The sequence below is a fragment of the Aquarana catesbeiana genome, linkage group LG09 (genome assembly GCF_042186555.1).
Source record: "Aquarana catesbeiana isolate 2022-GZ linkage group LG09, ASM4218655v1, whole genome shotgun sequence".
NCBI classification, from domain to species: Eukaryota; Metazoa; Chordata; class Amphibia; order Anura; family Ranidae; genus Aquarana; species Aquarana catesbeiana.
Window position 1 is genome coordinate 250862304 of NC_133332.1, and position 14111 is coordinate 250876414.

General features: G+C 41.8%; 1 protein-coding gene across 1 annotated transcript in view; it reads right to left on the reverse strand.

Annotated features, from left to right (window-relative positions):
- PNCK (pregnancy up-regulated nonubiquitous CaM kinase) overlaps window positions 1-14111 on the reverse strand; it is a 150640-nt gene that overhangs the window by 50524 nt on the left and 86005 nt on the right. Inside the window, exon 3 of the mRNA XM_073600169.1 lies at window positions 1557-1688. Within this exon, the coding sequence (XP_073456270.1) occupies window positions 1557-1688 (132 nt within the window). The remainder of the gene's footprint in view (window positions 1-1556; window positions 1689-14111) is intronic.

The window sequence follows — 14111 nt, forward strand, 5'->3', positions numbered from 1 at the left end:
GTGGCCCTGTAGGAGATGAATTTTCTACAGGGATCTGGGTTTCTCCAGGAAGCTGGGGGCTCTGCAGGGGCACTGTGCAAGACTGAAGGGCACTACAGGGGCTAGAAGGCACCTTGGGTGGGTGGGGGTCTCTGTGGGACACTGTTGGAGGAACTTTGAGGGCTTGTGGTTCTGAAGCAGGCTGGGGGAGCACTGTGGGAGGGATGGGGGGAACTGTGGGAGCTGAGCACTCTCAGGGGGCCTGGTGAAACTGTGGGGAGTTGCAGGGCTCTGAAGGCCATTATAGGGGCACTATGGGAGCTGGGGGGCACTGTGGTAGATTAGTGATTCTGCAGCTGGCTGGCCTGGAAGGAATGAGGTTGTGGAGCAGCAGGTAGCATGCCATGATCCAATGGTTGAGAACCACTTGTGGGTAGGTTCGGAGGGCAGAAATCACTCATAGTCCAAGTGCAAAAACAGGAATGTATTGTAAAGGAAGTTGAGCAATACACAACAGGCCCGGTGGGAAGGCAAGCCAACCAGGAACACTCACAAGATGTAACAGCAATGTGTCAGAAAATGGTTAACCCAAGCAAGCCGACAGCATCTGTCTTAAGGAGTGGAATGTGACCTGACCGGTCCATACCCACATAGGGAAGTTTCCAGGCAGAATTGCGTTTCCCTGCGATTTTTCTACTCCTCCCTCCGGAACCTTACCCTGTCCCTACACTGCTTCTTGCAAAATGTGCACCAGGGTCTTAAATAGACTCTGGCTGACCCAAGAGGGCCACTAATGTCCCATTGGGTCCCAGCATTCAGTCGGATGCTGCCTCTCTGTGACCAAGAAAACCATAGAGGAACTAAGTTCCTCTCGACTTCCTACTCCACCTACTTTACTGCTGCCTATGAGCACCACCTGCAGTGGAGAAAATAGACCGCACCTGCATACACACTAATCCAGAGGACAGCATATAAAGCAATTCCTCAAATGGTGACCGAACATGTATCGATTTTCTATACAGCCTATATCTATCCTTCTAGCAGAACATCTGAAACAAATCAATCTATTGATTCACCAAATGGTGCCAATACAAGCTTCTATGCATAGCTTAGCTTTCCTATATCAGAGCTTCCAGCAAGGAGAACAGTGAGCAGAACAATGGTGATGATATCAGATCTCACTCCAAATCTCATGAGACTGGGTGTCAAAGGCAGCAGTGCCTTAGATCTGATGCTACGCATATACAGCAAGGAGACTCTAGTGACAGGAGTGCCTAGGCACACTCATATGCCAGAAGGTGCACTGCTTTTTTTCAGGAAAAATTCTACACAAAAGAGAAACTTTAGGGTACTTAGTCACAATTTTTAAACGTTCCTATACCATATCAAATCTTCACATTTTTAGAGTTTAGTTCTACTATAAATAATATGAAAATCAATATGGGATTGATGCATGATCTCCGCAGCTGTTTTTTTCCTTGTTTGACAGGTAATAGAAATTTGGGTAGCAAGATCGAATTATACTTATCTCAAAACATATCCCTATTATTAGCTTGGTCCCTTAATGGCCAACTTACTTCTTAAGGACTGCAATTTCATTTTCCACCACCGCCTCCTTTCCACGCAGGGCCTTCTTCGGGATACATTTTAGGGCTACCAGTCTCTCTGAATCTTTTTCCTGTGCAAGGACCACTTCAGAAAAAGCTCCCCTGAAAAAAAGATACAAAATTAGTATTGAAAGTTACCAAATCAAAAAATATATATACTGGACATCTCCAATCATCACCACCAATGGCATAGAAAGGAAACTGACCGCCACCATGGGAGAGGATGAGCCAGGACAGTATGCCTGGTCTTGAGCCTCTTCTTGAAGTTGTTGCATATGTGTGTAGTGCTACCCCGGAAGGAGCTGCTGCTAGAATTAGTCCCTGGATGCCTCCGCCCAGTATTCACCAGGAACTCTTCAGTGAGCTCTCCAGCCCAGGCCAAGTGAGGAAACCCTTAAATAGCTCCAAAAAAGGGATCCTAAGAAATAGGACCACCAGCTCTGTCACAGCTGGGACCTCGGTGAATGACTGCTGGAACCAGGATAGCTGCTGCAGGAGGGGGTACCTACCCCCATCCAAACGGATGGATTCCCTCCCAAAGAAGATGAAGGCGGCACACCACTGCTCTAAATCTCAGATTATTTAGCTGCCTCTACAGCCACCTTCAGAGCACACCTCTCCAGGGATTGGCTGGAGCACAGTAAATATTCAGAGTGAGATTTGCTTTGCTCAACCCTCTATGTTCCAGAAGCCTCTAGAAGACAGGGGAGAGCAATCAAACCTACCATCTGTAAGACCCAGAGCAACCAAAAGGCAAATCAACAATTGCTCTATAGACTACAGAGGAGCCAAAACTACTAAATTTGCCTAGCTTCCTAGACACCTAACAAGGAGGATGTTACATGTGCAAAAAAGCTGCCAAGCGCAGCTCCTAATGCCAGTTTGTCCCTCTACCAGACGAGAGCCTCTTCCTTATTAATGAGTGGGCTGGCATCTGGGCAGAAGACTGATAAGTTATGTCTGAGTTTCAGCCCTCTCTATATTAACTAAGAGGCAGTGGACTTGTGATGAAACCAGGGCCGGATTTATAAGGAGCAAAAGGGACAATTGCCCCTGGCCCCCTTTATATACAAAAATTATATTAAAACAATATTTAAAAAAAATAAAATAATAAATAATACAATTATATAAAATGTATAATAAAAAGCGTACTTTCTTCTATTAAATGTATCTTGGGAAGTAATATTATGTTGACCATCATTTGTAAAATTATGGACTGGTACATTGTATACTTTTTCAAAAATGAATTTAGGCGGCTCAAGCAAACCACACATAGAGCTCTATGACTGCATGAGTGTGGGTATGTGTGACCTCAGAATGACATTCTGCCATGCATTTTAAAAAGGTGTGACTGTCATTGAGAATGTAAACCAACTCTGTGCATACGGGGCCCCCGAACCTTAAAGTGCCCCGGGCCCCTCAAGATCTAAATCTGGCTCTGGATGAAGCTGACTTACACTTGGCTTGGCACCCGAAGCGGAACCCATTAGAAGTGCTTAAAGTAATACTAAAGTCTCGGGTTTTTTTGGTTTAAAATAACAAACATGGTATACTTACCTGCCCTGTGTAGTGGTTTTGCACAGAGCAGCCTGGACCCTCTTTTTCTTGGGTTCCTCTTCGGTGCTCCCGGCCCCTCCCTCCTGTTGAGTGCCCCCACAGCCAGCAGGTTGCTATGGGGGCATCTGAGCCGAGGCACAGCTCACTGTGTCCATTCAGACATGGAGCCATAGCCCGGCCCTGGCCCCTTTCTCTCCTCATTGGCTGACTGACTTTGACAGCAGTGGGAGCCAATGGGGTCGCACTGCTGTCTCAGCCAATGAGCCGGGCAGCTGAGGCACTCCTACAACATCGCTGGTTCAGGTAAGTATTGGGGGGCTGAGGGGCAGCTGCTGCACACAGAAGACTTTTTATCTTAATGCATAGAATGCATTAAGATAAAAAAACCTTCTGACTTTACAATCAATTTAGGAACCACAGGCCCAATCACTACTGCAAGCTTTGGGAGTTTTGTCTTCATGGCATTAGAAAAGAATATCAGTCAGATACAAAGGTTCCACTGACAGCTTCATTTTCAATGCACTGGTGCAGAGATATAAAGAAGTCTTGTTTCAATTTTTATTTATGTGTTCTGTCTCCAGGTGACAATGTACAAGTAGTACCTTGTTCTATCTTTCACTGTGCCGTCAAAGACTAGCTGTGGGATCAGACAGGGCATCCCTCCTCCCTCTATGGCCATCTGACCATACAGCTAGCAAGTAAATGGAGACCACCTCTATGCCTAATCCCCAAGGGCAGGGCGAAACACGTTGGGGGTGTGGTCTGGATAGAGCTGGGCTGAGGCTGCTCTACTAAGGTGACTATCGGGCATGTTGTTGTGCATCGTTTGGGAAATTTCACTTGCTGAATTTGGTACATTAAGCCGGGACTGGCTCTCCCCAGCCAGCACCCAAAATGTGAGCCACCGGATAGGGGTGAAGGAGTTTGAAGCAGTACCTTTCAGAAGTGGGTTCAAAGCAAGGAGATGACTGCTTTGACAAACAATACATTTCTCTGTCTCTAAGAATTTGCCCGAGACAAACATCTCATTTGAAATGCAGGTGGAAGGGGGCTTATCAGCTAAAATGTTCCAGGCAGAAGGGGCGCCCTTTCTCACAACATAGGAAATACCTACTCTACCTCTCCCACTGTCCATTCTCCTGATCTCTGCTGTACTGAAGAGAACCCTCCATTTGAAGAATCTTAGGGTATTTTCAGATTCCATATGCAGTGGTTACTACCATTGGCCCCTACATATCTACTGCATAAGGCTGGGTTCACACTGCAGCACGCTCCAGGTCATAGCAGGAGTCTGGTGTGTCCCCATTCACCATTTCAGGTCTGATTTCAGCCCAAACTTTTGACTGAATTTGGACCTGAAACAGACCAAAAGATGCACTGGGCTCCTGTGCAATTCGCACCAGAGCCGCTGCGGAGATGTGCGAACCGGCTCCATAGAGAGCCGGTCACAATCTCCTGCTATGCGAGTTGGAATGCGGGGAAAGCCACATCCAATTTGCAACAGTGTGGACCCAGCCTTAGACACAGGGCCAGCAGGAGGACCCCTAGAGTGCAGGAATCTAAAGCTCACAGAAATGTCAGATTCCAAGGGTCTTAAAGCAGTGTTTTCTCTTTAACACAACGGAGATTAGCGCACTTGGGCCCCACCACGTGGTCATTCACAAAACACTTGGCTGCAAGAAAACACTTACTTCACATACCAGTTTGATTATGTCTTTAGTGCCAGGTCCATAAATAATGATCTATGTTGCATGCCCTAATGCAGGAGTTTCCAAACTTTCTAAAAAAAGGGCCAGTTTACTGTCCTTCAGGCTTTGACTGTGGCTGGTGGGGGTAGAAAATGCCCCACCCTCAATGGGGATAAGCAATACTCCATCATTGGTTTTGATGGGAGGGATAGTGCTCCGTTGTTGGTATCAGTTGGAGGTATAGTGCCCCTTTGTTGGTGTCATTGGGAGGAATGGTGCCCTCTCATTGGCATCAGTATTAGGAATAGTGCTCCAGGGTCCGATTAAGGCAAGCAAAGGGCCGCATGTGGCTCCCCGGGCCACAGTTTGGGGACCACTGCCCTAATGTAATCACAGGAAACAAACTATCTGCCAAAAGCAGGAAGCCCCTGCTTGAATTTTGCTAGAGTAGAAACACACTTTGATCAAGGAAGGCATTGCAGATCCTCTACATTCATATTCTACAATTTTAAGTATAGAATTACATGTAAAGGGGGTTCAAAAGGGACTGGGGTTGGCTGTTTCTAAAGTTTGTGATCTGTTTCTCCTAATGTGCTGCACAGAAATCAAAAATTGTAAAGTGTATCTTAAATATTAGAACATTAACACACGTTGATAAGGTCCACCAAGCTGATCTTTTTTACTTGTGCATTTAAAAACTAATTGGAAAAACTAAACTAGGCTTTCTCAACCAGGGTCCCAAAGGGTACCTCCAGAGGTTGCTAGGCAATCCTTGAGCAGACTGATCTCCCACCTACAATGACCGCCAATGTAATGCCGCGTACACACGGTCGGACTTTTCGTCTACAAAAGTCCGACAGCCTGTCCGACATACTTCCGACGTACCTTCGGCGGACTTGCGGCAGACTTTCTTACGAACGGACTTGCCTACACACGACCACACAAAAGTACGACAGCCTAGTACGCGGTGACGTACACCAAGTCCGACGAGACTATAAAACGGAAGTTCAATAGCCCGTACGACACCCTTTGGGCTCCTTCTGCTAATCTCGTGTTTATCTCGTGTTAGTAGAAGTTTGGTGAGAGACGATTTGCGCTTGTGAGACTCGTATTTTTCAGTTCGTTTTAACTGTTGTTCAGTCTGTGCTTGTGAGGTTTGTATCTGCTTTTCAGTGCGTTTGGTCAGTTGGCATTGAGAAATCTTTGTTTTATTGGCCGCTCGTTCCTGATTTTCAGGTCGTTCTTCACAGGCCTTGCTGTTCTTCAGTGCGTTCTGTTTAGTGCGTTCTGACCAGCCGACCGTTTTGAAGCCATGTTACCTGTACGTACTCGTCGTAGAGCTCGTGCATTGTATGTGCTTGGTGCTGTAGTTTATTCTTCAGCCCAAGACCAGTCCATGAACAGGGCGAGGAGGAGTTCATGGACCAAGAATTGGTTGCTTCAGCGTGACCAGTTCTGTCACATGCCTTTGCTCCGTGAGATCCGTGAGAATAATCCTGAGGATTTCAGGAACTTTCTCCGGATGACGGACCCCGTTTTTGACCGTTTGTTGGCTTTGCTGACCCCCTATATCAGCAGGCAGGATACCTGCATGAGGCAAGCCATCACTCCGGAGCAGAGGCTGGTCGCTACCTTGCGGTATTTGGCCACAGGGAGAAGCCTGCAGGACCTTAAGTTCTCGACAGGCATCTCCCCCCAGGCTCTGGGGATCATTATCCCAGAGACCTGTTCTGCCATCATACAGGTCCTGCAGAAGGACTATATTAAGGTAAGATATTTTTCTTTTATTAGCGTCACATGTTCTTTTATGTAATCTTTGATAATATAATGTATTTCTTGCTTCAAACACTACTTACCATCATTGCAATATAGTGTGAATGTCCCCTTTTTTATCCTCACACATGCTGGATTTTTTTCCTGTTATTTTTTGTCATGCATGTATATTTTCCTTCAATAACCTTCCCAGCATGAAGTGATGGGAACATATCCACCTAGTCTACTCATTTTGAATGTATTTTGTTTGAGTGTATTTAGTGTGCTTATAATTAGCAATTAGCTAGATTTCCCAACCCCCCCACCCACCCCCACCTAAACTCACTCCAAATAGTGTGCTGCTAATTAGCAATTGTCTAGATTTCCCAACCCCCCCACCTAAACTCACTCCAAATAGTGTGCTGCTAATGAGCAATTATCTAGATTTCACAACCCCCCCACCCCCCCCACCTAAACTCACTCCAAATAGTGTGCTGCTAATGAGCAATTATCTAGATTTCACAACCCCCCCCACCTAAACTCACTCCAAATAGTGTGCTGCTAATGAGCAATTATCTAGATTTCACAACCCCCCCACCCCCACCCTCGTTAAAATTTGCTTGAATGTTCTGTGGTGTTGATTTGTCTAAAGCAAATATATGTTGCAGTTTGCAAAATGCATGTGCACTCTACAAGTGCATTTGTTCCAGTGCTTTAGTAAATGAGCTGAAGCTCTGCTGATTTCCATCATCAAATCATATGCAAGCCTCAAAGTGTTTTCATTAATTGCCCTTGCATGTGATTGTGTACTCCTTGCAACATGAATGCCTTTTTACATTACCTCATTTACTGTAAGCTGGTTAGCAACTGCACCTGCAGAGTGCAACAACTGCAGTCTTGTAGCCTTTTTAGTCCCTAAATTCCTGCGTGTCCTAAAAGTAATTTTTTTTTGGGATTTCACAACCCCCTAAAATGTAATCAATGTTCCATCAGAGGGGGTGAGCAATCTGATAAGTGTGCCTTTCCATATTAGTTATTCCAGAAGAATTAAATTATTGAATGTTATACTGATGCTGGGGAATAATGTTTTTAATTGTCTAATTTTCTTGCAATGTTAGCTTACAAATTAATTGATTTTGGTTTTCTTGTTTGATTCCCCAGTTTCCTTCAACGCCACAGGAATGGCAGACTGTGGCATCCCATTTTGACAGCCGTTGGGACTTTCCCAATTGTGGAGGGGCTATAGATGGGAAACATGTCCACATTGTGCCACCACCCCATTCGGGGTCATATTATTTTAATTATAAGGGGTTCCACGGTATTGTTTTAATGGCGGTGGTGTCGGCACACTATGATTTTTTATATGTGGACGTGGGGAAGAATGGCCGGATGTCGGATGGAGGAGTATTTGCCCAGACGGAGTTCTGCCAGCGTCTCCAGAGTGGTGGCCTGGGATTGCCACCTGATGAGGATAACGTGGAAGGACTCCCCTTTGTCTTCATTGCCGATGAAGCCTTCGCTCTCAGCAAGCACCTCATGAGGCCATTCCCCCAAAGAACCCTCACCCCGGAGAGGAGGGTTTTTAATTACCGGCTGGCCAGAGCTAGAAGAGTGGTTGAGAATGCATTTGGAATTCTGGCCAGCCGGTTCCGCCTGTTTCAAACAGCCATTAATTTGGCGGAATACAAACTTAATTTTATAATTTTATCGTGCTGCATTCTGCACAACTTTTTAAATAAGCATTCTCCCAATTATATAGGCACAGTTGGGCCTGAGGCCGGACAAATAGAAGCCAACCTTACAGGCCTGGATACTGTCCGTACTGGCTTGGCCCCCCAAAGTGCCCGTCAAGTTAGACAGCAATATGTTAATTATTTTATGGGTAGGGGGGCCATTGCAATGGGCCAGGATATATAATTTTTGACAATAAAAAAAATATTGATGAAATCTTGCATTATATTTATTGCTTGCCTTTCTTTTGGGCTGTCTCCTAGGTTATGGTCGAGCAGTTGTAGTGCCAACTGTATTTTAATTTTAAATGTCTAAATAAGCTACATTGCCACTGTAAACCACTTTTTTACAATTATAACCAAAATGATACTGAGCCTTGAAATAACAAACCACACATTTATTTAATTCCTATAAGGAGATGTTTTTATTAATGGTTGTTATGCATTCAGTTCTGCATTTAGTATAAAATGTTCATAGACAAAAATATAATGATATCTTAATAATGTAGCAAAATATAATTATATTTAAATATTTCTACCTAATCCACAAAAAAATATTTTTGGCTTTTTGATTTTCGCAAACAGGCTTATTTTTTGTTTTTGGAAAATCAAGTTTTTTTTTTTTTGTTTTTTTTAAAAGCAATTTTTTTTTAATGTTTTTTTTTTTTTAATCAAGTTATTTTTTTTTTCTTTTTTTTTTTAATAAAGTTTTTTTTTTTTTTGGGGTTTTTTAAAATCAAGTTTTGTATTTTTTTTTGGTTTTTGAAAATCAAGTTTGTTATTTTTTTTTGGTTTTTGAAAATCAAGTTTGTTATTTTTTTTTGGTTTTTGAAAATCAAGTTTGTTCTTTTTTTTTGGTTTTTGAAAATCAAGTTTGTTCTTTTTTTTTGGTTTTTGAAAATCAAGTTTGTTCTTTTTTTTTGGTTTTTGAAAATCAAGTTTGTTATTTTTTTTTGGTTTTTTAAAATCAAGTTTTTTATTTTTTTTTTGGTTTTTGAAAATCAAGTTTGTTATTTTTTTTTGGTTTTTTAAAATCAAGTTTTTTATTTTTTTTTTGGTTTTTGAAAATCAAGTTTTTTATTTTTTTTTTGGTTTTTGAAAATCAAGTTTGTTATTTTTTTTTGGTTTTTTAAAATCAAGTTTTTTATTTTTTTTTTGGTTTTTGAAAATCAAGTTTTTTTTTTTTTTTTTGGTTTTTGAAAATCAAGTTTGTTATTTTTTTTTGGTTTTTTAAAATCAAGTTTGTTATTTTTTTTTGGTTTTTTAAAATCAAGTTTTTTAGTTTTTTTTGGTTTTTTAAAATCAAGTTTTTTAGTTTTTTTTGGTTTTTAAAATCAATTTTTTGATTTTTTTGGTTTTTTAAAATCACTTTTAATTTTTTTTTTTTGTGTTTTTTAGAAAATCAAGTTTTATTTTTTTGTGGATTTTTGAGGTATTTACGAGAAACAGCCCTCCTTTTTTACATTAGGTTAAACAGCCATTTATGTTCTGCCAAAAAAAAAAAGAGAAGGCCCAGAATGGGGTCAGCAAAACAGGAAATGAAGGACATGATTAATGTTTTGGGGTTTAAAAAAGGGGATTTAGATTCGACCCAAAACATCAATCATGTCCTTCATTTCCTGCTGCATACGATCCAGCCGATTCCGCATTTCATCCATGTCTTTATTCCAGGCCATTATTTGACCAATTAGCCGTTGGGCACTTTCAGAAGTGAAATAGTCACTTCTTGTTGTTGTACCTAAAGTGGAATGAAACCAAAAAATGTCTTTAGAAATATGCACACATACATAGTTTACCTTACCATAATAAAGCTGTTGTCTCAGACACTGACCTGGTGGGGTGCCCATGTAGCCTAATTCCTCCACATCCTCGGGGGTGGCACTGTTGCTTGAATCAAGCACAACAAGATCCCCTAAAATAGAGTAGACAAATTACATTAAACAAAAGGCAGCCATGCATAGATTAACGTAAGCTGGTGTGTCAGACACTCACCTGGTGGGGTGCCCATGTCGCCCACCTCTCCTTCCTCCACATCCTCAATGGGACTTGGGCTGATTTCCCAATCATGTTTTGCTTGGGGTGGACTGTCTTCTTGGTGTTGGCTGAGTGATTTTTCCCCTATGTGAAACAAAAAATTATTAATCTAATTAGCACACAGATATTTTAGTACATAGTAATTTTACAACATTTGTAATGAAGTGGTTTGTGTAGAGTTCCTATTTTACCTCAATATTTAAAATTATAAAGACATATCGGATAGATAGATATCAATATCTCAAAATATAGTTAATAATCTTTTGATCTCTCTCTATATCTGGAACAAAATCTCTAAATATCTAACTAAATGTAAAGCAAAAAAATTAAGATAACTTCAAATATTCAAAAAGAATGTTTTACATTTCTATATCTATCTATCTACCTATCTCTATATTTCTCTCTCTCTCTCTCTCTCTCTCTCTCTCTCTCTCTCTATATCTCTATATCTATATCTATATCTATATATATATATATCTCTATATATATATATAGAGATATATATATATATATATATATATCTCTCTCTCTCTCTCTATATATATATATATATATATATATATCTCTATATATATATAGATATATATATATATCTCTATAGAGATATATATATATCTCTATATATATATATATATATATCTATATATATATATATATATATATATATATATATATATATAGATATATATATATATATATCTATATATATCTATATATATATCTCTATATATATATATATATCTCTATATATATCTCTATATATCGATCTATCTATAGATATGTAACGAGGTTTATTAAAAGATCGTTTAAAACGATGAACAAAAATCGTAGAGGAAGGAAAAGCACATGGAGCAGTATACAAGGTAATAAACACAAGAGAAAAACACGACAAGTACTTACTTTTTTTAAGAACTTTCCGGATACTTCGGTATTGATCCGGCTCCCTGAGTTTCAGGTCAGACCATCTTTTTCTCAATTGATCTTTGGAGCGCTGGACCCCAAAAGATGCCTTCAAAGTCTCCACGACCTTCGCCATTATTTTGGCCTTGCGCAAATTTGGCCGTGCGTACGGCCCATAATTGCCATCATAGTCGTCTTTGTGAAGAATGGCCACCATCTCCACCATCTCTTTAAAACTCATATTAGAGGCCTTAAATCTAGGCCTCATAGATTTCGTTGACGTTCCAGCCTCCGGGCTGTCTCCACTACCTGAGGTCGTCAACATTTCAGGTGTCTCCGCCATTCTTTAACTCCACTACGCGCCGTAACAAAAAATGGGCGGAGAACATGAGTTAAAATCGAACGTCAGGGGCGGGCGACGCAGGCGGAGTTTCACACATGCGTAGTGTATAAAGAGGGGCCTTGCGCACGTGTCGTACGTACGTTCTGTGCGTCGAATTAGGGGGCGGAGAACATGAGTTAATTTCGAACGTCAGGGGCGGGCGACGCAGGCGGAGTTTCACACATGCGTAGTGTATAAAGAGCCTTGCGCACGTGTCGTACGTACGTTCTGTGCGTCGAATTAGGGGGCGGAGAACATGAGTTAATTTCGAATGTCAGGGGCGGGCGACGCAGGCGGAGTTTCACACATGCATAGTGTATAAAGAGGGGCCTTGCGCACGTGTCGTACGTACGTTCTGTGGTAGGTGATAGTGGACCAGGACGTTACAAAACAAAGGTAATTTTAGATATATATTTTTTTGGTTTTTATGGTCATGACTTTGTAGCAAGCGGCCTATATGGCTTGATAGATTGATGAGGCCTACATAGGGAGAAGATGATGAGGGGTTAGCAGAAACCTATAATAAAAGTGTTTTTTGTCTTGTGACTTCATCTTTTCCAGATATAATGAATCCCCTATTTAAGGATCCAGAGTTCCTTACATCTTTTATTTCCAAATATCGAGAGATGAGGAATTTGTGGGAGGTGAAACACCCTCAGTATTATGCTAAGCATGTGAGGAAGTCAACGCTGGAGAGACTTCTGGCCTTTGTCCAGGCGACCATCCCGGAAGCAACAATGGAGACATTGCTCAAGAAAATTGGGGTCTTGAGGAACATGTATAAGAGGGAGCATAAGAAGATCCAGGAATCAAGGAGATCAGGAGCATCAGCAGATGATGTTTATGTACCCAGGCTGTGGTACTACAATCAACTCCGTTTTCTGGATGACCAGAATGAAGCCAGGCCATCACTTTCAACCCTTCCCTCCACCCTTCCCTCCACCCCAGCAGAGGCTGATGAGGAGCAAGCTGGGTCTTCCATCCTGGATGAACCAGATATGACCATCTGGAGTCAGGTAAATTATTTTAACAAATATTTACTGTACTAATATTAATGATGTTAACTGGATGTTATAATTGTCTAAAATAATTTGTCACTCAAAATTGTGTATACATATCAATTGACAGTAGTGGCTAAATATGTTTGGCACCTGCTTGAAATAATTATGGTGTCTGATTAGACTCTTTTATTAAAGAGAAGTATTCACATTGAATTTGCTATTCATGAGAAGCAAACTGTGTGTCATTGATGAACCCAAAAAAATATACTCAAACTATTGTCCTTTTTTTATACACAGGATGAGTTCATCCAGGAGGAATGTGGGGAAAGTGGCAGGCAGGAGGAGACCAGGCCCATGGACAGCCTGGAGGAGGCCGGATTCACCATCATCCTGGAGGAGGCTGGGCCCAGTGTCAGGCAGGAGGTGGCTGCTCCCAGTGAGGTGGCTGCTCCCAGTGAGGTGGCTGGGCCAAGTGAGGTGGCTGGGCCAAGTGAGGTGGCTGGGCCCAGTAGGAGCCTGACCGAATCCCAAGTGCCTCCCCTCCACCTTCCCAAAAAAAGGGCCAGGAAGGGGATGGTCACACAGGACGCATCCCTGCGCCTCATGCAAGAGGCCACCCGTTTTTTAACGAGCCCCCCCGAAGCGGAAGAATCATATGGCTGCTACTTAGCCAGCAGGCTTCTTCAGATGGATTGGGAGCAGCGCCTCATTTGTGAGCGCCTATTTGGGGAAACAATCCATAAGGGGCTGCAGGGCACGCTAACACAAAACACCCAACTACATGAGGCAGCCCCCCCTCCTCCTCCTCCTCCTCCTCCTCCTCCTGCCACAACTGAAACACCAGAGCCACAGCCTCAAAAGAAGGCTACAGGGAAGGCTGCAGGGCAGCGTGGAGGAAAGGCTGCAGGGAAGAGAAGAAAATGATGACCTGGGTTCAGTCTGGTCTGACAGAAGACGCAGGCTGTTGTAGGACCACAGTCTGGGGACATCTAGATCATCTGCTGGTGCTGTTGATCTCTGGGATTCTTGGACCAGATTGTGCTCCCTCTTATATGGACTCCGCAAGATCCCAATTTTCTTGTACACCGACTTTTTCCAGCGTTGACTTCCTCTTTATTTTATTTTGACCATGAATAAATGGATCTTTTTTGAGTTTAGCAAAAGACTTTTTATGTGTTTTCTTTGAAATCATTGATTTTACACACAATGTTAAATTAACAAGGGACAACAATCTCATTGAGTTTTGAAAAAACACACCAAAAATACATTACTAATGTTAATAATGTTCAAGTGGTAAGTCTTGAAAATCAAAAAATTTACATAACCAAAAACGGTGCTTTGGGTTAACTTTATCTAAAAACTAAAAAATAATCACTATTAAAAAAAAAAAGAATAATGGGTTCTTTGTGGTAACTTTACAAACCTAAAAAAAAAAAAAAAAAAAAAGGGGAAAAAGTATTATTAGTATGGAAACATTGTTT